The sequence below is a fragment of the Rattus norvegicus genome, chromosome 13 (genome assembly GCF_021556685.1).
Source record: "Rattus norvegicus strain SHRSP/BbbUtx chromosome 13, alternate assembly SHRSP_T2T, whole genome shotgun sequence".
NCBI lineage: Eukaryota > Metazoa > Chordata > Mammalia > Rodentia > Muridae > Rattus > Rattus norvegicus.
The window spans coordinates 53,803,371-53,827,096 of record NC_141546.1 but is presented as its reverse complement, the minus strand read 5'-3'; the positions used below and the strand labels follow the sequence as shown (position 1 = coordinate 53,827,096).

Here is a 23,726-nt window from a genome sequence, read left to right as displayed (position 1 = left end):
GTTTCCCGCCCATAAGCCCCCAACCCCTCCCTCTCCCCTTCTATAAGGGTGTTACCCTCCCCATCCACCACCCTTACCCACCCCCCGACAATCCCCTACACTGGGGGGGGGGTTCCAACCTTGAAACCCAGAAGAGAATACAGAGACAAGGACTTCTTCCATTGGTGCCCAGCAAGGCCATCCTTTGCTACATATAGAGTTGGAGCCCAGGGTCAGTCCATGTATAGTCTTCGGGTAGTGATTTAGTCCCTGGAAGCTCTGGTTGGTTGGCATTGTTGCTCTTATTGGGTTGCAAGCCTCTTCAGCTCTTTCAATCCTTTCTCTAATTCCTCCAACAGGGGTCCCGTTCTCAATTCAGTGGTTTGTTGCTAACATTCCCCTCTGTATTTGACATGTTCTGGCTGTGTCTCTCAGGCGAGATCTATATCTGGTTCCTGTCAACCTGCACTTCTTAGCTTCATCCATCTTATCTAGTTTTTGTGGCTGTATATATATGGGCCACATGTGGGTCAGGCCCTGAATGGCCCTTCCTTCAGTCTCTGCTCTAAATTTTGCCTCCCTATCCCCTCCTATGGATAGTTTTGTTCCCCTTTTAAAGAAGAAGTGAAGCATCCACATTTTGGTCATCCTTCTTGAGTTTCATGTGGTTCTCTTTCTTTGTTGGGTCTTTATGTGGTTTAGGTATAAGAATAATTGTGGCTTCATTGAAGGAGTTGGGTAGTGCTCCTTCTGTTTCTATTTTGTGGAGTAGTTTGGACAGAAATGGTATTAGGTCTTCTATGAAGGTCTGATAGAATTCTGCACTAAATCCATCTGATCCTGGACTTTTTTTCAGTTGGGAGACTTTTAATAACTGCCTCTATTGCTTTAGGAGTTATGGGACTATTTAGATGGTTTATCTGATCCTGATTTAACTTTGGTACCTGGTATCTGTCTATAAAAGTGTCCATTTCTTCCAGATTTTCCAGTTTTGTTAAGTATAGGCTTTTGTAGTAGGATCTGATGATTCTTTGAATTTCCTCAGTTTTTGTTTTTATGTCTGCCTTCTAATTTCTGATCTTGTTAATTTGGATACTCTCTGTGCCCTCAGGTTAGCCTAGCTAAGGGTTTATCTATCTTGATGATTTTCTCAAAAAGCCAACTCCTGGTTTTCTTGATTCTTTTTGTTTCTACTTGGTTGATTTCAGCCCTAAGTTTGATTATTTCCTGCCTTCTACTCCTCTTGAGTGTATTTGCTTCTTTTTGTTCTAGAGCTTTTAGGTGTTGTCAAGCTGCTAATGTATACTCTCTTCTGTTTCTTTCTGGATACACTCAGAGCTATGAGTTTTCCTCTTAGCACTGCTTTCATTGTGTCCCATAAATTTGAATATGTTATGCCTCCATTTTCATTAAACAATAAAAAACCTTTAATTTCTTTCTTTATTTCCTCCTTGGCCAAGTGATCATTGAGTAGAACATTGTTCATCTTCTGTGTGTATGTTGGCTTTCTGTCATATTGTGTAATCTTGGTTTTGTCATGACATATCTTGGTTTCTCCATCTATGTTAATTGAGAGTTTAAGGTGGATATAGTATCCTGGGTTGACATTTGTGTTCCTTTAGGGTCTGTATGACATCTTCCCAAGATCTTCTGGCTTTCATATCTCTGGTGAGAAGGCTGATGTAATTCTAATAGGTCTGCCTTTATATGTTACTTGACCTTTTTCCCTTAGTGTTTTTAATATTCTTTCTTTGTTTTGTGCATTTAGTGTTATAACTATTATGCAACGGGAGGAATTTCTTTTCTAGTCCAGTATGTTTCCAGGTATATAGGCTTCTTTTATGTTTATGGGCATCTCTTTCTTTAGGTTAGGAAAGATTACTTCTATAATTTTGTTCAAGATAGTTACTGGCCCTTTAAGTCAGGAATATTCACTCTCATCTATACCTATTATCTTTAGGTTTCATCTAGATTTGTCCTAGATTTCTTGGATGTTTTGGGTTAGGGGCTTTTTGCTTTTTGCATTTTCTTTGACTCTTTTGTCAATGTTTTCTATGGTATCTTCTGCCCCTGAGATTCTCTTCTGTCTTTTGTATTCTGTTGGTAATTCTTGTGTCTATGACTCCTGATCTCTTTCCTAGGTTTTCTATCTCCAGGGCTGTCTCCCTTTGTGATTTTTTATTGTTTCTATTGCCAGTTTTAGATCCTGGATGGTTTTGTTTAATTCCTTTACCTATTTCATTGTGTTTTCCTGTAATTCTTTAAGGGATTTTGGGGTTTCCTCTTTAAGGGCTTCTATTTGTTTACCTGTGTTGTCCTGTATTTCTTCTAGGGAGTTATTTATGTCCTTCTTGAAGTCCTCTATTGTAATCATGAGATGTGATTTTGAAATCCAAATCTTGCTTTTCTGGTGTGTTGGGGTACCCAGGGATGTGCTTGGCTTCTGATGATGCCAAGTGGCCTTGGTTTCTGTTGCTTAGGTTCTTGCCCTTGCCTCTTGCCATCTGCTTACCTCTGGTGTCAGCTGGTCTTGCTGTCTGACAGTGATTTGACCCTCCTGTAAGCCTGTATGTCAGCACTACTGGGAGACCACTTCTTTTCCAAGGGTATTTGGGTACAGAGAACTGTGTTACAGGATTAGCCCCAAGCACAAACAGAAACCAGAAGCATCCTGTCACCAACTGGTTCTCAGTTCCTGTGTCCTGAAGGCTCCAGGAGGGTTCCTCTTGGGACAGGAATGTAAGCAGAAGTAGTGGTTTCACCTGTGCTCTCAGGAATGTCAGCACTTCTGAGAATCCAGCTCTCTCCCAGTGGGATCTGAGTACAGATTTCTGTGGCACACGGGTCAGCTCCAGTCGCAGGCAGAAATGGGAATAGTGAAATTATTTTTAAATTGAAATATTTTGAAACTTAATTAAAGAGATAATGCTATATTGAAATTCATTTCATTTTAATAACAATATCAATTGGTCTTCTTAGATGGTTTTTACATAGTGCTTAATTCATTAGTACAAATTAACTTATAAAGCCTTTTCTTGTTATGAGAATTATTCAGATTATCCATTGACTCCTTAGAAATGAAATGTCAATTTTATTTTACATTAGAGTCATGTGATATGCCTGTGTTTGAGAATGCTGTAATTAAGAATAATAGCACATGGTTTAAACTCAACGACAAAATAGACTATGAATGCCATGATGGATATGAAAACAAATATAAACAAACCAAAGGCTCCATAACTTGTAATCATGATGGATGGTCTGATAAGCCCTCATGTTATGGTGAGTACTGTTGTCTTTAGAATTTTTCACAAAACAAAATTAAATATTAATACTTTAATTTCAAAAAATTAAATGTTCTAGAATCTTCCATCTGATTTAAGGGAAATTAAGAAAATAGAATATGAAAAAAAAACTTTGGAAGGCTAAGATGATAGTATTTTATTACTTCATTATATTAATCTATTTATCCAATGTATATTTGCATACATGTGTGTGTTTATGGATGTGTGTACACATTGCACATACACATTTCTGGTGTCAGAGGCTTGCAAGAATCTGCTCACTCTTTTCATCAAGTGAGTCCTTGGGATTGAACTCATGTCACCAGGCTTAGAACTCTCATTTTAAGTCTTTTAACTGATGGGAAAATCTGCTTTTATAATAATACATTCAAGTTGATATGCCTTTTATTTGACCATGTATGTCATAGTATCATAAATGAAAGCTCAAAATTATTTAAACTAGGTCATCATTACAAAAATTACAATTTTATTGTAAATAAGATCATGCATCTTGAAAAATGTGAAGGAGGAAGATGAAATTGGCAGAATAGGAAATATTGAAAGGATAATAGCAGAGACTAAGAAACTTGATTTTCGGCTCAAGAATCCACTCAAATTTAATTCAGTAGGATGTCAACTTCTAGCAAAATGGCACAGACCTATAATTTTAGCACTGGGAAGATAAAAAATGAGGGTCTAGAATTTCAGATAAGTCTGAGTTACATAGGAAAACTTATCACAAACGAGAGGAAACACATGACCACCAAATAATGAATTCAATCTAAACAAATAAAGATTATTTCGTTCTCTGAGTATAAGCATGTCAATATTATGAAATCAGAGCTTTCTGCAGTACAATGGTAAAATAAATGCTAGAGCAGAGGTATTACTTCATTAGAACGATATTTGGCTAAGCCTTTGTCTCAAGGTCAGTTCTAGCATTATATAAATAAGATTAAAATCAATATGAAATTATTTATATACAATTCTGTTTTGTGACAAAAAAATTTTATAGAGATGATACACAGGCATCTACTCACACCAGGTTAGGAGCCCAGAACACACCAATGTACAAAAATCATCAAAGTCCAATGTGGTGAAACATGAGTTTTATTGAATTACTTACAGAAAAATGACTCAAAGACAGTTGCCTAACCAAACCCTATGCAGCACGGGTGACAAAATCTGGGAACCTGAAATATATTGTACAGCCTGAATATGGCTCAACGTGTTGGAGAATGTCTCTTCAACTGACTCCATTGGTCTCACGTGTTGGAGAATGTCTCGTCAACTGACTCCATTGGTCTCACGTGTTGGAGAATGTCTCTTCAACTGACTCCATTGGTCTCACGTGTTGGAGAATGTCTCGTCAACTGACTCCATTGGTCTCACGTGTTGGAGAATGTCTCGTCAACTGACTCCATTGGTCTCACGTGTTGGAGAATGTCTCTTCAACTGACTCCATTGGTCTCACGTGTTGGAGAATGTCTCTTCAACTGACTCCATTGGTCTCACGTGTTGGAGAATGTCTCTTCAACTGACTCCATCGGTCTCACGTGTTGGAGAATGTCTCGTCAACTGACTCCATTGGTCTCACGTGTTGGAGAATGTCTCGTCAACTGACTCCATCGGTCTCACGTGTTGGAGAATGTCTCTTCAACTGACTCCATTGGTCTCACATGTTGGAGAATGTCTCTTCAACTGACTCCATCGGTCTCACGTGTTGGAGAATGTCTCGTCAACTGACTCCATCGGTCTCACGTGTTGGAGAATGTCTCTTCAACTGACTCCATTGGTCTCAAGCTCTTCCAGACAGTTATGGTGGTTCCAGCTACTTCCAGGCAGCTGGCAGCAAAAGTAAAATATATAAGTGCCCATTCTTACCTTGACCAGATCAGGAAGCCAGAGAGTCTAATTTACCTCTTGTCAATAAATGTGTGCTTCTACAAAAATGACAATAAAGATCAAGAATATGTAGATAAATAAACAGTAAATATTCCAGTGTCTTAAAAATAAAGAAATGGTGCTTGTCTGCATTGGCATCCATCTAATCAGCACCTGATAATACATCTATTATCACTGGAAGGCTTCTGAACATACATGCTTACTCCAGTTGAGTATGTGCTTTAGGTGAGAAAGAAGGAAGAACTTGCCCTTTAACTATCAATTTACATCATAGAAAGTACTCCAAGCAATCAGTATTGTGACCTGAAACCATCTTGACATTTGTTAGTCCAATATGTTTATTGGTTCTGCTCAAGCCTATACTTTGACTTGATCTCTGAAAACTTCAAATGTTGTCTTTTTTAGATTCAACAAAGATCTGTGGGCCTCCTCCACCTATTGACAATGGAGACATCACATCCTTCCCACTACAACGATACATACCATCATCATCAGTTGAATATCAGTGCCAGTCTTTATACCAACTGCAGGGCAACAAGACAATAATATGTATAAATGGAGAGTGGTCTGATCCACCAAAATGTTTACGTAAGTAACTTGTTCTCATGGATCCTGGGAAAGTCAGTATTCCAAGATGAAGGTGGCCGTCAACTCATTTGGGATGTATGGGTTGCCGTGTGTGGTAAATTCCAAAGAAGCACTCAAATTTAAGAACAAATTTGATTAAGAATCTAAATGGGGGGATTGGGGATTTAGCTCAGTGGTAGAGCGCTTGCCTAGCAAGCGCAAGGCCCTGGGTTCGGTCCCCAGCTCCGAAAAAAATAAAAAAGAAAAAAAAAAGAGTCTAAATGGGTATTAATACACAAAATCAGCTTTTTTCTGTATAATAATTTCATTTTATGAAAAGTAACAGTAAAACAATCTCATTCACACTAATTAAAAAAATAATCTACCAATGAATTTGAAAGAACTGAATGACTTCTGAGTTCTGAAGTTTATTAAGGAATCTCACAGAACAAAAATTGAGAAACCTATATTACAGGGTTAGAAGAATTAATATTAAACTGCCCACATTGCCCAAGGCAATTAGCAGACTCTATGAAAGTCCATTAAAATATGGAAAACATACTTCATACAATATGAGAAACAATTCTAAAATCTGTATGAAAGTATTATAAAATGTGTACGAGTAAAAGGAACTTAACATATAGAAAAAATCTGGAAATGTCATAATACTATATTTCAAGGTACACCAGTAGCCATAGTAACCAGAACTTTATGACAATGGGATAAAACTAAAGCACCAAAAGAGAATATATATTTGAAAAAATGCTCTATGCATCTATGGTTAATTGTTCAAGACAGAGATTCAAAAACACACATTGGGAAGAAGGGTAGCATCTTCAGTAAGTAATTCAAGGAAAGTTGAAATGCACAGGGAGATAATACAGGGATACACAGGGATTCCTGACATAGCCTATCGAAAAAAGGTAAGTAAAAGTGGAGCAAAGTCCTAAATGTAAGAAAAAAATTCTAACTACAAGGATAAACAATGGGAAAACACTTAAGTAGGTCTGGACTCTAGATATTTGAATGGTATCTCAAAGAAAAGACTAAAAAGAAAACCCAGTAGATTTTATCACATCGAAGTACTTCTGCAGGGCAAAGAAGTTAATCGATACAATTAATAGATAGACTTTAGAACTAGAGAAAATGATTTTCAGTTACTTCATTGTCAGGAGTTGTCATATGTATTATAGGGGTTTTCCATGTCAAGGAATCACTGAAAAATATTTAAATTCATTTTTAGAATATAAGTAAGTCTATTAAAATGGAGTAAAAGAAAGATACTTATGAAATGATAGATAGATAGATAGATAGATAGATAGATAGATAGATAGATAGATAGATAGATAGAAGATAGATGATATAGATACATATGTCAGTGAGGAAAATAATTTTATTAATTTCATTAGCTCTTATGGTACTGCCTGTTAAAGTCACAATGAGATCCTTTTTCATCCAATAAGAATGGTATCACAGAAAAGAACCCTTAAAATAACAAATGTTCATGTAAAGAAAAAGGATAATCTGTTGATAGGACTGTGATTCTGTGCAGTTTACTATGGAGAACAATATGGAGATTGTTTGAAAATCTAAAAGTAGATCTACCATATACGATCCCTGTACCTCTCTTTGTTATATATCCAAAGGAAATGATATTAATCGATTTAATCTCCAATTACATGGTACAAGTACAGTGCTCCTCGACAAGACCCAAGACAAAAATATTGATTATATTCCCATAAGTTGTTGAATGTGTACAGACAATGTTACCACATTTAAATGGTATATTTACATGATGTATGCTCAGGGACCAAGATAGTGATTGGTAAAGCTGCTTTGCAGCCAGGCTTGTCACTTTTCAAGTTTTGTTATTTGATAGGTTTATTTTTAAAAATCTATCAAAATAAAATTCATGATACATTCACACTTACTACTTTGTGACTATATAATAATTATTGTGAAAGCAATTATGATCATGCTGTGTAATTGCACTATGTTTTCTACATTGCTTGTTTTCAGATTTTTAGTGCACCAGATAATAACAAACACAAAATCCTCCCACACATTTGATTTTTTTTAAAGAGATTTATTTATATATTATGTATACATTGTTCTGCCTGCATATACACCAGCAGGTCAGAAGAGGGCATCACATCCCATTATAGATGGTCGTGAGCCACCATGTGGTTGCTGGGAATTGAACTCAGGACCTCTGGAAGAGCAGACAGTGCTCTTAACCACTGAGCCATCTCTCCAGCCCCACATTTGATTTTTTTTTATTTCCTTTATGGAACAGAATATTAACTCAGGCAGAGTAGGAATGATCATTTCTTACTGTCCCAGTCAAAATCATGCTGAAAATACAGGTGTATTTTCACCTGATCATTTTGATTTTCTTTTTGTGCAGCCTTTTACAAATTATTTTACTTATTTACATTCTAGCCATTGCCTGCCCCTCCCAGTTCCTCATCAATTCTTCCTCCCCCTTGCCTCCAAAAGGCTGCTCCTCCCTCCCCAGCCCCTGACAGAGTCCTGCTTCCTGGGGCCTCATGTCTCTTGAAGACTAGGTGCATCTTCTCCGACTAAGGCCAGACCAGGCAATCTTCTGCTCTATATATGGCAGGGACTTTGGACCAGCCCATGTATTCTACCTGGTTAGTAGTTCGGTCTCTGGGAGCTCCCAGGAGTCTTGGATAGTTGAGACTGCTGGTCTTCCTATAGGGTCACCCTCCCCTTCAACTTCTTCAATTCTTCCCCTAATCCAACCATAGTGGTCCATGACTTCAGTCCAATTGTTGGGTGTAAGCATCTACACTCTTGGTCAGCTGCTGGTACTTCTCAGAGGACAGCTATGCTAGGCTTGTCGTGCATGTCCTTTTGGTTCTGGGTTGCCTCACTATGCATGATGTTTTCGACTTCTATCCATTTGCCTGCAAAATTTATGATGTCCTCGTTTTAAATAGCTTAATAGTGTTCCACTGTGTAAACGAATCACATTTTCTGTATCCCGTGTTTGGTTGAGGGACATCTGGGTTGTTTTCAGCTTCTGGCTATTACAAATAAGGTTGCTAGGAACATGTGTCCTTGTGGAATGGTAGGGCATCTTCAATCCCATAATTGCACTGTTTTTAATGGTTGTCATATCATTGAATATTAGATTTGAGTATCATAAATAAATAAATCATATCTCAAATTGTAAACTTCAAATTTTATAACTTTCCCAATAACTAAATCAAAGTAAACAATCACAAATAAACTGAGATGCAAGTTATTGATATTAGGAATGCCTGCTGATGAGATCTAATTTTCATATCAAACATCATGTTTCCATCATTTAACATTCTCTATTTACTTAGCTGTATAAGCTATTTTCATAGTTGTTTATAGGAATTTAGCAAAGGATGCCTTAAATATAATATACTCTATTTGAAAACTGGATCTCAGTAACTTCATTTACTGATATTCTTGTGGTATGTTTTTCTTTTAGATCCCTGTATAATATCAAAAGAAATTATGGAAAAACATAACATAACTTTCAGATGGGAAGAAAAACAAAAGCGCTATTACCAATCAGGGGAGACGCAAGAATTTAAGTGTAAAAACGGACATCATCTGGCAACAACTCAACCGTTGATTACAATATGCATTAATGGTCAAATCAATTATCCCACTTGTACAAAATCACACTAACACTCTTAGACTTTAAGCATACACTTTTGTTCAGTTAGGGTGCATGCATATTATCAATACAGTAAGAGTATTACTTTTAAACTCTTGTTTAACTAATTTTCATTCATAAGTATAAGCTGGTGTCCATATTTGGTGATTAATCTGGGAACTAGGAGACTGTAGACAGCAAGGGAAAAGAAGTTTCTTTAGAGTTTCTAAATCAAAATATGATATATCCTAGCATAAAAACCAGTAGCAATAATTACAGGTAATTACTTCTCTATCTGCCTCTATCTACCACTTTCCCAAATCTTTCAAAGCTTCTACTCTGCCTTTTGTTATAAGACTTTGATTCACAATGAACACAAAACATGTTCTCAGTCTCCAAAACTGTAGCATTTCACAAATATATAAGAAAACTGTCATAGTTTATATTACTAGTGAATATAAATAATTCTACATATTGCTTTTGTTACCAATAAATAATACAAAGAACTTTGCAAATGAACTTCTAAATATGTTACTGTTATACTTTAAGGCTTTGCCAGAGCCTGAAAAATACAGAGGTGTATGCTCACAGGCAACCATTAGACTGAGCACAGGGAGTTAAAGAAGGAGTTAAAGAAAGGACTGAAGGAGCTGAAGGGATTTACAACCCCATAGAAAGAACAACAATATCAACCAACCAGATCCCCCCAGAGCTCCCAGGGACTAAACCACCAACCAAAAAGTAGACATAGATGGACCCATGGCTCCAGCCACATATGTAGCAGAGGATATTCTTGTCAGACATCAACGGGAGGAGAGGCTATTGATATTGGGAAGGCTCGATGCCCCAGTGTAGGCAAATGCTGAGGTGCAGAGGCAGGAGTGGGCACCTGGATGGGGGAGCACCCTCACTGAAGCAGGGGGAGGGAGAATGGGATAGGGGATTTCCAGAGGGTTAACCGGGAAGGGGATAACATTTGAAATGTAAATAAATAAAATATACAATGAAAAATGCAGTTAACAAAAGAAAGAAAGAAAGAAAGAATGAATGAAAAACTCCAGATATGAGAATAGAATTTAATATGTGTGTGTGTGTGTGTGTGTGTGTGTGTGTAGAGAGAGAGAGAGAGAGAGAGAGAGAGAGAGAGAAAGCGCCACCAAACTGAACTAAAACTCAAAATAAAAAGCTCAAAAAAAAATCAAACAAAAAGTCATTGAAAAACTCTCCAACATAATGAACGAAGTGAAATAGAGAATTTCCAGTCCTGATGACAAGTTTTTTAAAAAAGATAGCTCTGTAAAAGGAAATATTAAATTTAAAAGGAAAGAAGAAAAGAAAGGAAGGAAGGAAGGAAAGAAGGAAGGAAGAAAGGAATCAAGGAAAAATTTGGCAGGAGTAAAAAAGTCTCTAGTACAGAACATTCAGGAAATCTTAGATACTGTAAAAAGAACAATACATAGAGGAAAGAAGGAAAAATAACTGATAAATGGCATATTTCCCTTTATCTAAAAGAAGATGATTTTCAGTGTACAAGAAGCATAGCAAAAGGAAAAAGAGACCAAACCAGACCCCCATAGCACACAATAATCAAAACACTAAATGTGAGCTATACAGGATTTAAAAGTTCCAAGGGAAAATGACCTAGTCATACATAAAAGCAGGCACATTAGAATAATACCTGACTTCTCAATAGAGACTCTTAAAATCCAGGACATGGGTAAATGTTGTACAAACTTTGAAACACCACAAATGCTGACCCTGGATACATGACAGGTAAAAATATCAATCACAATAAAAAAGAAAGCAAAATAGTCATAATTAAACTAAGTTCAAAGTAATTTTGTCTGCCAAAAGACATTCACAGAAGACACTGGAAGGGATATATCAACCTTAGGGAGAAGGTTATTTACACCAAGAATATAAAAGAATTAAATAATCACAGAACAGTAAATCAAGGTCAGAGGGACATTCTCAACACTGCAATAAAATATCAAGAATAAATAAGTATCACCTAATAATAACTTGCAATATCAATGGTCTCAATTCCTCAAATCAATAGATACAGACCAAACGATAAAGAAAAAAAAGGATGCCAAATTTAGTGGCACAGAACTTCAATTCCAGTATTTGGAAGGGACAGTTCAAGGCCAGCCTGGTCTACAGAGTGAGTCCAGGGTGCACAGAGAAACCCTGACTGAAAAAAAAAACAAATAAACAAAAACAAAAAAACAAGAGACAGAGAGATTGAGAATTTGAAGTCTCAACCATAGCACTATAGGAGACCACTTGCATGCAATGAGCTGCCCTACTTTTCTGACTCCACTCTCTGGGAAACCTCATGGAAGAACCTGCTTTCCTCTTTTTGCTAACCCTTTCAGTCACCCTGCTTTTGTGTCAACCTCCAATACATAAAACCACATTCCATGGGAACTCTATTGGAGACACCTATACAAGATTACCAGATAAAACAAGTCACAAGTTCCTAAGATCTGGAGGCAGCAACAGAAAACTAGGAATGGAACACTCGCCCAACAAAGACTAGACAAAATATCAACATACAGTCACAAAACATTCCAAACCCAGATGGCTAGTCACCAATGCAAAAATACAGCTATAAACATGCAACATAGTATAACCCAAAAACCTTGAAATATGCCACTGAGAAATACAATATAACTGAAGCATAGACAAGGACTTCAAAGTAATTGTTACAAATAGGTTTAAGTACTTTAAAGAGAATATGAATATATTAATAAATCCAGAGGGATAACTGAAAATAGAATTTAGAAAGTCAGAGACCTAAAAGGTAAACCTCTCCAATTAACTGCAAATAGTCAAAGGGAGAATCTCGGGCATTCAATAAAGATACAAGATCTAGATAATTCAGTCCAAGAAAATGTAAAATCTTTAATTGTCATGAAATCTAAGGCACTATGAAAAGAGAAAATGTAAAAATAATAGAAAAATAAAAGAGAAAGAACCCACATCAAAGGCACAGAAATTATTTTTAACAAAACTGAAGAACAAAATTTCCCTAACCCTAACTGAAGGGTTATCTATCCATGATAAAAAGAGAATAAAGGACCCCAAATGAGTTGAAAAATAAGCTGGAACAGAAAAAAGAAATCACATAGCACAAAATAATGAAAACACTAAATATACAGAACAAAGATTATTAAAAGATAAAAAGAGAAAACACCAAGTAAAATATAAAGACAGGCTCATTAAAATAACCCCTGTTTTCTCAACAGAGACTCAAAAGCCAGAAGGGTCTGGACAGATACTCTACTCTTTTTATAAGACAATTTATACCAGTCCATTTTACTGTACCCACCAAAACTTTCAATCACAATAGATTGAGAAAGAAAAATATTCTGCAATAAAATCAAATTTAAATAGTATCTATTTACAAATTAAATTCTAATAAAGGCACAAGATGGAAAACTTCAAGCTAAAGAGGTTAACTTCACCCAGAAAACAAAAGGAATAAATGATCTCAAAACAGCAAATGAAAAGACAGGAAAAAAAACCTCAATAACAATAATGTAACAAGAAAATTACAAAATCAATAAACACTGATTTTTGATAATACTCAGCAATGGTCTCAACTCCCCAATAAAAAGACACAGACTGAAAGATGGATGGGAAAACAGGATATATTCTCCTGTGTCCACAAAACTCATCTTCACATCAATCTTAGTTATCACCTAAAGATAAAAGGATAAAAAAAGGTATCTCAATGATGTGGAACCAAGAATCAAGCAAGTGTAGCCATTTTAAAAATCTGACAAAACATACTTATAAGACAAACCAGAAGAGATAGGAAAGAGTACTATATTCTTATCAAATGGAAAATCCAACAAGAGGAAATTATAATTCCAAATACAGGGCACCCATCTTGACAAAATCAACCATGAGAGCTAAAATTATAAATTGGACTTAAGATGAGGGAGGATAACTTCAAGTTCCCATATTTACTATTCATGTTTACTAAGGAACAGATCATCTGCCTTTGGCCTTATTTTTGAACTCTTACTAAGCTAAACTCACTAATCTTCTGTTCGGGTCTTATATTCATAATAGAATAATTTATTATTGGATGTTTTCATTTACATTTCAAATGTTATCCCCTTTCCATGTATCCCATCCATAAATCTCCTATGCTATCTGCTTCCTCCTTCTTGTATGAAGGTGTTCACCCACTCAGCCACCTACTCCTGCCTGCCTCCCAACCCTGATATTCCTCTACACTGGGGGGTACAGCTTTTGCTACAGTGGGGGCTTCTCCTCCCACTGGTGCCCAAAAGGCCATCCTCTGCTACATATGCAGCTGGAGCCACGGGTCTGTACATGTGTACACTTAGGAGGGTGGTATAGTCTCTGGGAGCTCTGGATGGTTGGCATTGTTGTACATATGGGGTTGGAAACCCCTTCAGCTCCTTCAATCCTTTCTCTAACTTGAAAATGGAGACCCTGCTCACAGTTCAATGATTGACTGTGAGCATTTGCCTCAATATTTGTCATGCCCTGGCAGGCCTCTTAAGAGAAAGCTATGTCAGCATGCACTTCTTGGCATCAGCAATATTGTCCAGGTTTGGTGGCTGTATGTATATGAACTGGATCAGCAGTTGGGAGCAGGCTCTGAATGGCCATTCCTTCAGTCTCTGCTCCAAACTTTGTCTCCATATCTCCTCCTATGAATATTTTTATTATTCCGTTTAAGAAGGACTGAAGCACCCACACTTTGGTTGTCCTTTTTCTTGAGTTTCATGTGGTCCGTCGATTGCATCTTGAGTAATTCAAGCTTTTGGGCTAATAACCATTTATCAGTGAGTACATACCATGTGTGGTTTTCTGTGATTGGGTTACCTCACTCAGGATGATATTTTCTAGTTCTATCCATTTGCTATGAATTTCACGATGCCATTGTTTTTGATAGCTGAGTAGTACTCCATTGTGTAGATATACCACATTTTCTGTATCCATTCCTCTGTTGAAGGACATCTGGGGTCTTTCCAGCTTCTGGTTATTATAAATAAGTCTGCTATAACCATAGTGGAGCATGTGGCCTTGTTATATATTGGAGCATCTTTTGGGTACATGCCCAGGAGTGATATAGCTGGGTCCTCAGGTAATGAAATGTGCAATTTTCTGAGGAAACTCCAGACTGATTTCTAAAGTGGTTGCAACAGCTTGCAACCCCACCACCAATGTGGTGAAAGTGTTCCTCTTTCTTCACATCTTCACCAGCATCTGTTGCCACCTGAGATTTGATCTTAGCCATTCTGACTAGTATGAGGTAGAATCTCAGATTCAAATCTGTTTTGATTTGCATTTCCCTGATGACTAATGATACTGAACATTTCTTTAGGTACTTCTCAGATATTCTGTATTCCGCAGGTGAGAATTCTTGGTTTAGTTCTGTACCCCATTTTTTAGATAATTTTTAATATCAAATGTTTTTCCTGTCCTGATTTCTGGGCCACAAGAACCCTAACCCATACCCTCCTCTTCTTCTATAAAGGTATTCCTCCTCCCCAATCACCTCCCTTCTGTCCCCCAATATTCTCCTACACTGGTGGTCCAGCTTAGACAAGACCAAGGGCTTCTCCTTCCATTGGTGCCCAACAAGGCCATCCTCTGCTACATATGCAACTGGAGCCATGGGTCTGTCCATATGTAGTCTTTTGTAACCCATTTTAATAGGGTTATTTGACTCTGTGGAGTATAACTTCTTGAATTCTTTGTATATATTGGATATTAGCCCTCTTCTGGATGTAGGACTGGTAAAGATCTTTTCCCAATCTGTTGTTTGCCTTATTGTTCTAATGAGAGTGTCCTTTGTCTTACAGAAGCTTTGCAATTTTATGAAGTCCCATTTGTTGATTCTTGATCTTAGAGCATATGCCATTGGTGTTCTGTTCAGGAAATTTTTCCCAATGTTTGAGGCTCTTCCCAACGTTTTCTGGTATTAGTTTGAGTGTATCTGGTTTTATATGGAGGTTCTTGATCCATTTGGACTTGAACTTTGTAAAAGGTGATAAGAATGGATCGATTTAAATTCTTCTACATGCTGACTTCCAATTGAACCAGTACCATTTGTTGAACATGCTATCTTTTTTCCACTGAATGGTTTTTGCTCCTTTGTCAAAGATGAAGTGACCATAGTTGTGTGGATTCATTTCTGCATCTTGAACTTGATTCCATTGATCTACCTGACTGTTTCTGTGCCAACACCATATAGTTTTTATCACTATTGCTCTGTAATACAACTTAAGGTCATGGAAAGTGATTCCCTCAGAAGTTCTTTGATTGTTGAAGATAGTTGTTCCTATCCTGGGTTTTTGTTATTCCAAATGAATTTTCAAATGCTCTTTCTAATTCTATGAAGAATTGAGTTGGAATTTTGATGGGGATTGCATTGAATCTATAGATTGCTATTGGAAAGACAGCCATTTTTACATATTAACACTTCCTATCCATGAGCATGGGAGATCTTTCCATCTTCTGAGATTTTTTTTTCTTCAGAGACTTAAAGTTCTTGTCATGAAGATCTTTCACTTTCTTGGTTAGAGTTACACCAATGTATTTTATATTATTTGCGATTATTGTAAAGGGTATTATTTCCCTAATTCCTTTCTATTTATCCTTTGAATAGAGAAAGGCTACTAATTTGTTTGAGTTAATTTTATACCCTGACACTTGGCTGAAGTTGTTAATCAGGCTTAGGAGTTCTCTGGTGGAATTTTTGAGGTCACTTAAGTATACTATCCTATCATGTACAAATAGTGATATTTTGCCTTCTTCCTTTACAATTTATATCACTTTGACCTACTTTTCTTGTCTGATTGCTCTGGCTAGGACTTGGCGTACTATATTAAATAGGTAGGGAAAGAGTGGGCAGCCTTGTCTAGTCTATAATTTTAGTGGCATTGCTTCAAGTTTTTCTTCATTCAGTTTGATGTTGGCTACTGGTTTGCTGTATATTGCTTTAACCATGTTTAGGTATAGGCCCTGAATTTCTGATTTTTCCTACACTTTTAGCATGGAGGAGTGTTGAATTTTGTCAAATGCTTTCTCAGCATCTATGAAGATGATATTGTGGGGGTTTTTTGAGTTTATTTATACAGTAGATTACATTGATGGGTTTCCATATATTGGACCATCTCTGCATCCCTGGGATAAAGCTTACTTGATCATGATGGATGATAGTTTTGATGTGTTCCTGGATTTGGTTTGGGAGAATTTTATTATTTTTGCATCATTATTCATAAGGCAAATTGGCTTGATGTTCGCTTTTTTTGCTTGGGTCTTTGTGTGGTTTAGATATATGTGAAATTGTGACTTTATAGAAGGAATTGGAGAGTTGTCCTTCTGTTTCTATTTTGTGGAATAATTTGGACAGTATTGTTATTAGGTCTTCTAAAAAGCTCTGACAGAATGCTGCACTAAACTCCTCTGGTCCTGGGCTTTGTGTGTGTGTGTGGGGGGGGGGGGGTAATAGCTGCTTCTAATTCTTTAGGAGATATGGAACTGTTCAGATGGATTATCTGATCCTGATTTAACTTTGGTACCTGGTATCTGTCTAGAAAATTGTCCATTTCATCCAGATTTTCCAAATTTGTTGCATATAAGCTTTTCTAGTAGGATCTGATAATTTTCTTAATTTCCTCAGATTCTGTTGTTATGTCTCCTTTTTCATCTTGGATTTATTTGACTTATGTGTGAGTGGGCATGAGAAGACCCTCAATGCATATTGCCTGGCATGATTATTTGCTTTCTGATACCACACACTGTTGGGCAATTTTCATGCAAATCATCGTGAAGATGATTATTCTTGAGATATTTAGATATTTAGGTGAATTAATGATTTTATGGAATTCCTTATTTGATTTTCATAGGTTTAGGAAGCTGTTTGATTTAAATAATTTTGTGAAGTTAGAGTAGTTGCCAATAGATAGTTTAAAATTAGAATCACATACATATGGGCATGGTATTTTTTTATATACAGAATCCAGAAATTCCCACTGTACAAAAGGACAGAGTCCTCTGGATGTCTGAATATAGAAGAATACAAACAGATCCATACTTATCATCCTATATAAAACTCAAATCAAATGGACTGAAGAAATAAGCTGGAGTTGCCATTCTAATATTGAAAAAAATTGACTTTAAACTAAAATTCATCAAAAAAAGATAAGGAAGGACACTTCGTATTCATCAAAGTAAAAATCCACAGGATGAACTCTCAATCCTAAATATCTGTGCTCCAAATGCAAGGGCACCTACATACATAAAAGAAACCTTACTAAAGCTCAAATTACACATTGCAACTCACACAATAATAGTAGGAGATTTCAACACTGGACTCTCATCAATATACAGATGATGGAAACAGAAATTAAACAGATAGAGAAAATAACAGAAGTTGTGAGCCAAATGGATTTAACAGATATTTATAGAATATTCCATCCTAAAACTAAAGGATATACCTTCTTCTCAGAACCTCATGGTACCTTCTCCAAAACTGACCATAGAATTGGTCACAAAACAGGACTCAACAGATACAAGAAGATAAAAATAATCCCACGCATCCTACCAGATCACCACAGACTAAGGCTGGTCTTCAATTACAAAAATGATGAGAGAAAACCCACATATACATGGAAGTTGAACAATGGTCTACTGAATGACAATTGGTCAAGAAAGAAATAAAGAAAGAAATGAAATATTTCTTAGAATTTAATGAAAATGAAACTATGACATACCAAAACTTTTGGGACACAATGAAAGCTGTACTAAGAGGAAATCTAATAGCTCTGATTGCCTGCAAAATAAACAGGAGAGAGCATATGTTAGCAGCTTGTCCGCACACCAAAAGCTCTAGAACAAAAAGAAATAAATAAACCCAAGAAGAGTAGAAGGCAGGAAATAATCAAACTCAGAGCTGAAATCAACCAAGTAGAAAGGAAAAGGATGGAGCAACTTGAGCCGCGGGACCACAGGTAAGACCAACTTCTCTGCTCCAAGGGACCTGCCTGGGGGACTCAGGACACAGGCCCACAGGAAGAGCTAAAGACCAGTAAACAGGAAAGACTACAATCCCAAAAGCAGAACACTCTGTTCCCATAACTGGCTGAAAGAAAACAGAAAAACAGGTCTACAGCACTCCTGACACACAGGCCTATAGGACGGTCTAGCCACTGTCAGAACAAGGTAACACCAGAGACAACCTGATGGCGAGAGGCAAGCTCAGGAACACAAGCAACAGAAACCAAGAATACATGGCATCATCGGAGCCCAATTCTCCCACCAAAGCAAATACTGAATACCCAAACACACCAGAAAAGCGAGATCTAGATTTAAAATTACATATGATCATGATGATGGAGGACTTCAAGAGAGACATAAAGAACTCCCTTAGAGAAACGGAGGAAAACATAAATAAACAAGTAGAAGTCTATAGAGAGGAAACACAAAAATCCCTGAAAGAATTCCAGGAAAATCAATAATCAAGCTAGTGAAGGAATTAAAAATGGAAATAGAAGCAATCAAGAAAGCACAAGGGGAAACAACCCTGGATATGAAACCAAACGAAGAGACAAGGAGCCATAGATACAAGCATCACCAACAGAATGCAACAGATAGAAGAAAGAACCTCAGGAGCAGAAGATTGCAGAGAAATCATTGACTCAACTGTCAAAGATAATGTAAAGAGGAAAAAGCTACTGGTCCAAAGCATACAGGAAATCCAGGACTCGATGAGAAGATCAAACTTAAGGATAATAGGTATAGAAGAGAGTGAGGACTCCCAGCTCAAAGGACCAGTAAATATCTTCAACAAAATCATAGAAGAAAACTTCCCTAACCTGAAGAAAGAGATGCCCATAAACATACAAGAAGCCTACAGAACTCCAAGTAGATTGGACCAGAAAAGAAAATCCTCCCATCACATAATAGTCAAAACACCAAATGCAAAAAACAAAGAAAGAATATTAAAAGCAGTAAGGAAAGAAGGTCAAGTAGCACATAAAGGCAGACCTATCAGAATTACACCAGACTTCTCACCAGACACTATGAAAGCCAGAAGGTCCTGGACAGATGTCACACAGACCCTAAGCGAACACAAATGCCATCCCAGGTTACTGTATCCTACAAAACTCTCAATTAACATAGATGGAGAAACCAAGATATTCCATGACAACACCAAATTTACACAATAACTTTCAAAAATCCAGCACTACAAAGGATAATAAATGGTAAAGCCCAACATAAGGAGGCAAGCTACACCCTAGAAAAAGCAAGAAACTAATCATCTTGGCAACAAAACAAAGAGAAGAAAAGCACACAAACATAATCTCACATCCTAATATGAATATAACAGGAAGCAATAATCACTATTCCTTAATATCTCTCAACATCAATGGTCTCAACTCCCCAGTAAAAAGACATAGATTAACAAACTGGATATGCAACGAGGACCCTGCATTCTGCTACTTACAGGAAACACACCTCAGAGACAAAGACAGACACTACCTCAGAATGAAAGGCTGGAAAACAACTTTCCAAGCAAATGGTCTGAAGAAGAAAGCTGGAGTAGCCATTCTAGTATTGAATAAAATTAATTTTCAACTAAAAGTCATCAAAAAGGTAAGGAAGGACACTTCATATTCATCAAAGTAAAAATCCACCAAGATGAACTCTCAATCCTAAATGTCTATGCTCCAAATACAAGGGAACCTACATACATAAAAGAAACCTTACTAAACTTCAAAGCACACATTGCACCTCACACAATAATAGTAGGAGATTTTAACAGCCACTCTCATCAATGGACAGATCATGGGAGCAGAAATTAAACAGAGACATAGACAGACTAAGAGAAGTCATGAACCAAATGGACTTAACAGATATTTATAGAACATTCTATCCTAAAGCAAAAGGATATACATTCTTCTCAGCACCTCATGGTACTTTCTCCAAAATTAACCATATAGTTGGTCATAAAACAGGCCTCAACAGATACAGAAAGATAGAAATAACCCCATGCATACATCTTATCAGACCACCACGGACTAAAGCTGGTCTTCAACAACAATAAGGAAAGAACGCCCACATATACATGTAAATTGTACAGTGCTCTACTCAATGATAACCTGGTCAAGGAAGAAATAAAGAGAGAAATTAAAGACTTCTTAGAATTTAATGAAAATGAAGGTACAATATACCCAAACTTATGGGACACAATGAAAACTGTGCTAAGAGGAAAACTCATAGCTCTAGTGCCTGCAGAAAAAAACAGGACACAGCATATATCAGCAGCTTGACAGCATGACTAACAGCTCTAGAACAAACAGAAGCAAATACACCCAGGAGGAGTAGAAGGCAGGAAATAATCAAACTCACAGCTGAAATCAACCAAATAGAAACAAAAAGGACCATACAAAGAATAAACAGAACTAGAAAATCAACAAGATAGATAAACCATAAGCCAAACTAACAAGAGGACACAGAGAGTGTGTCCAAATTAACAAAATCAGAAATGAAAAGGGAGACATAATAACAGAATCAGAGGAAATTAAAAAAATCATCATATCCTACTACAAAAGCCTATATTCAACAAAACTTGAAAATCTGCAGGAAATGGACAATTTCCTAGACAGATACCAGGTACCGAAGTTAAATCAGGAAAAGATAAACCATGTAAACAACCCCATAAATCCTAACGAAATAGAAGCAGTCATTAAAGGTCTCCCAAACAAAAAGAGCCCAGGTCCAGATGAGTTTAGTGCAGAATTCTATCAGACCTTCATAGAAGACCTCACACCAATTCTATCCAAATTATTCCACAAAATTGAAACAGATGGAGTTTCAATTCCTTCTATGAAGCCACAATTACTCTTATACCTAAACCACACAAAGACCCAACAAAGAAAGAGAAATTCAGACCAATTTCCCTTATGAATATCGATGCAAAAATACTCAATAAAATTCTAACAAACCGAATGCAAAAACACATCAAAACACATCCACTATGATCAAGTAGGCCTCATCCCAGGCATGCAGGAATGCTTTAATATATGCAAAACCATCAACATAATCCATTATATAAACAAACTGAAAGAACAAATGACATGATCATTTCATGAGATGCTGAGAAAGCATTTGACAAAATTCAACACCCGTTCATGATAAAAGTCCTGGAAAGAATAGGAATTCGAGCCCCATACCTAAACATAGTAAAAGCCATATACAGCAAACCAGTTGCTAACATTAAACTAAATGGAGAGAAACTTGAAGCAATCCCACTAAAATCAGGGACTAGACAAGGCTGCCCACTCTCTCCCTACTTATTCAATATAGTTCTTGTAGTTCTAGCCAGAGCAATCAGACAACAAAAGGAGATCAACGGGATACAGATTGGAAAAGAAGAAGTCAAAATATCCAGCTATACCTCTCTTGAGCAGATGATATGATAGTATATTTAAGTGATCCCAAAAGTTCCACCAGAGAACTACTAAACATGATAAACACCTTCAGCAAAGTGGCTGGGTATAAAATTAACTCAAATAAATCAGTAGCCTTCCTCTACACAAAAGACAAACAAGTTGAGAAAGAAATTAGGGAAACGACAGCCTTCATAATAGTCCCAAATAATATAAAATACCTCGGTGTGACTTTAACCAAGCAAGTAAAAGATCTGTATGACAAGGACTTCAAGACTCTGAAGAAAGAAATTGAAGAAGACCTCAGAAGATGGAAAGATCTCCCATGCTCATGGATTGGCAGGTTTAATATAGTAAAAATTGCCATTTTGCCAAAAGCGATCTACAAATTCAATGCAATCCCCATCAAAATACCAATCCATTCTTCAGAGAGTTAGACAGAACAATTTGCAAATTCATCTGGAATAAGAAAAAACTCAGAATAGCTAAAACTATCCTCAACAATAAAAGAACTTCTGGGAGAATCACTATCCCTGAACTCAAGCAGTATTACAGAGCAATAGTGATAAAAACTGCATGGTATTGGTACAGAGACAGAGAGATAAACCAGTGGAATAGAATTGAAGACCCAGAAATGAACACACACACCTATGATAACTTAATTTTTGACAAAGCAGCCAAAACCATCCAATGGAAAAAAGATAGCATTTTCAGCAAATGGTGCTGGTTCAACTGGAGGTCAGCATGTAGAAGAATGCAGATCGATCCATGCTTATCACCCTGTACAAAGCTTAAGTCCAAGTGGATCAAGGACCTCCACATCAAAGCAGATACACTCAAACTAATAGAAGAAAAACTGGGGAAGCATCCCGAACACATGGGCACTGGAAAAAATTTCCTGATCAAAACACCATGGCTTATGGTCCAAGATCAATAATCGACAAATGGGATCTCATAAAACTGCAAAGTTTCTGTAAGGCAAAGGACACTGTGGTTAGGACAAAACCGCAACCAACAGATTGGGAAAGGATCTTTACCAATCCTACAACAGACAGAGGGCTTTTATCCAAGATATACAAAGAACTTAAGAAGTTAGAAAATGGGGTTCAGAGCTAAATAAAGAATTCACAGCTGAGGAATGCCGAATGGCTGAGAAACACCTAAAGAAATGTTCATCATCTTTAGTCATAAGGGAAATGCAGATCAAAACAAGCAGGAGATTTCACCTCACACCAATGAGAATGGCTAAGATCAAAAACTCAGGTGACAGCAAATGCTGGCGAGGATGTGGAGAAAGAGGAACACTCCTCCATTATTGGTGGGATTGCAGACTGGTACAACCATTCTGGAAATCAGTCTGGAGGTTCCTCAGAAAATTGGACAATGAACTACCTGAGGATATATCTATAAGATGCCCCAACATATAACGAAGACACGTGCTCCACTATGTTCATAGCAGCCTTAATTATAATAGCCAGAGGCTGGAAAGAACCCAGATGCCCTTCAACAGAGGAATGGATACAGAAAATGTGGTACATCTTCACAATGGAATATTACTCAGCTATCAAAAACAATGACTTTATGAAATTCATAGGCAAATGGAGGGAACTGGAAAATATCATCCTGAGTGAGGTAACCCAATCACAGAAAAACACACATGGTATGCACTCATTGATAAGTGGCTATTAGCCCAAATGCTTGAATTACCCTAGATGCACAGAACCCATGAAAGTCAAGAAGGAGGACCAAAATGTGAATGCTTCACTCCTTCTTTAAAAGGGAACAAGAATACCCTTGGCAGGGAATAGGGAGGCAAAGTTTAGAACAGAGGCAGAAGGAACACCCATTCAGAGCCTGCCCCACATGTGGCCCATACATACACAGCCA

The 23,726-nt window shown here is 37.0% G+C and overlaps 1 protein-coding gene across 3 annotated transcripts in view; it reads left to right on the top strand.

Annotated features, from left to right (window-relative positions):
* Cfhr2l1 (complement factor H-related 2-like 1) overlaps positions 1-9,912 on the top strand; it is a 33,868-nt gene extending 23,956 nt beyond the window's left edge. For 2 of the 3 annotated variants that reach the window (XM_087579807.1, NM_001402196.1), the window contains 3 exon segments: positions 3,085-3,261; positions 5,574-5,756; positions 9,223-9,912. In XM_087579807.1, the coding sequence (XP_087435933.1) occupies positions 3,085-3,261; positions 5,574-5,756; positions 9,223-9,425 (563 nt within the window). In that variant the 3' untranslated portion in view covers positions 9,426-9,912. 3 annotated transcript variants of the gene reach the window in all.
* The last annotated feature ends 13,814 nt before the right edge of the window (positions 9,913-23,726 follow it).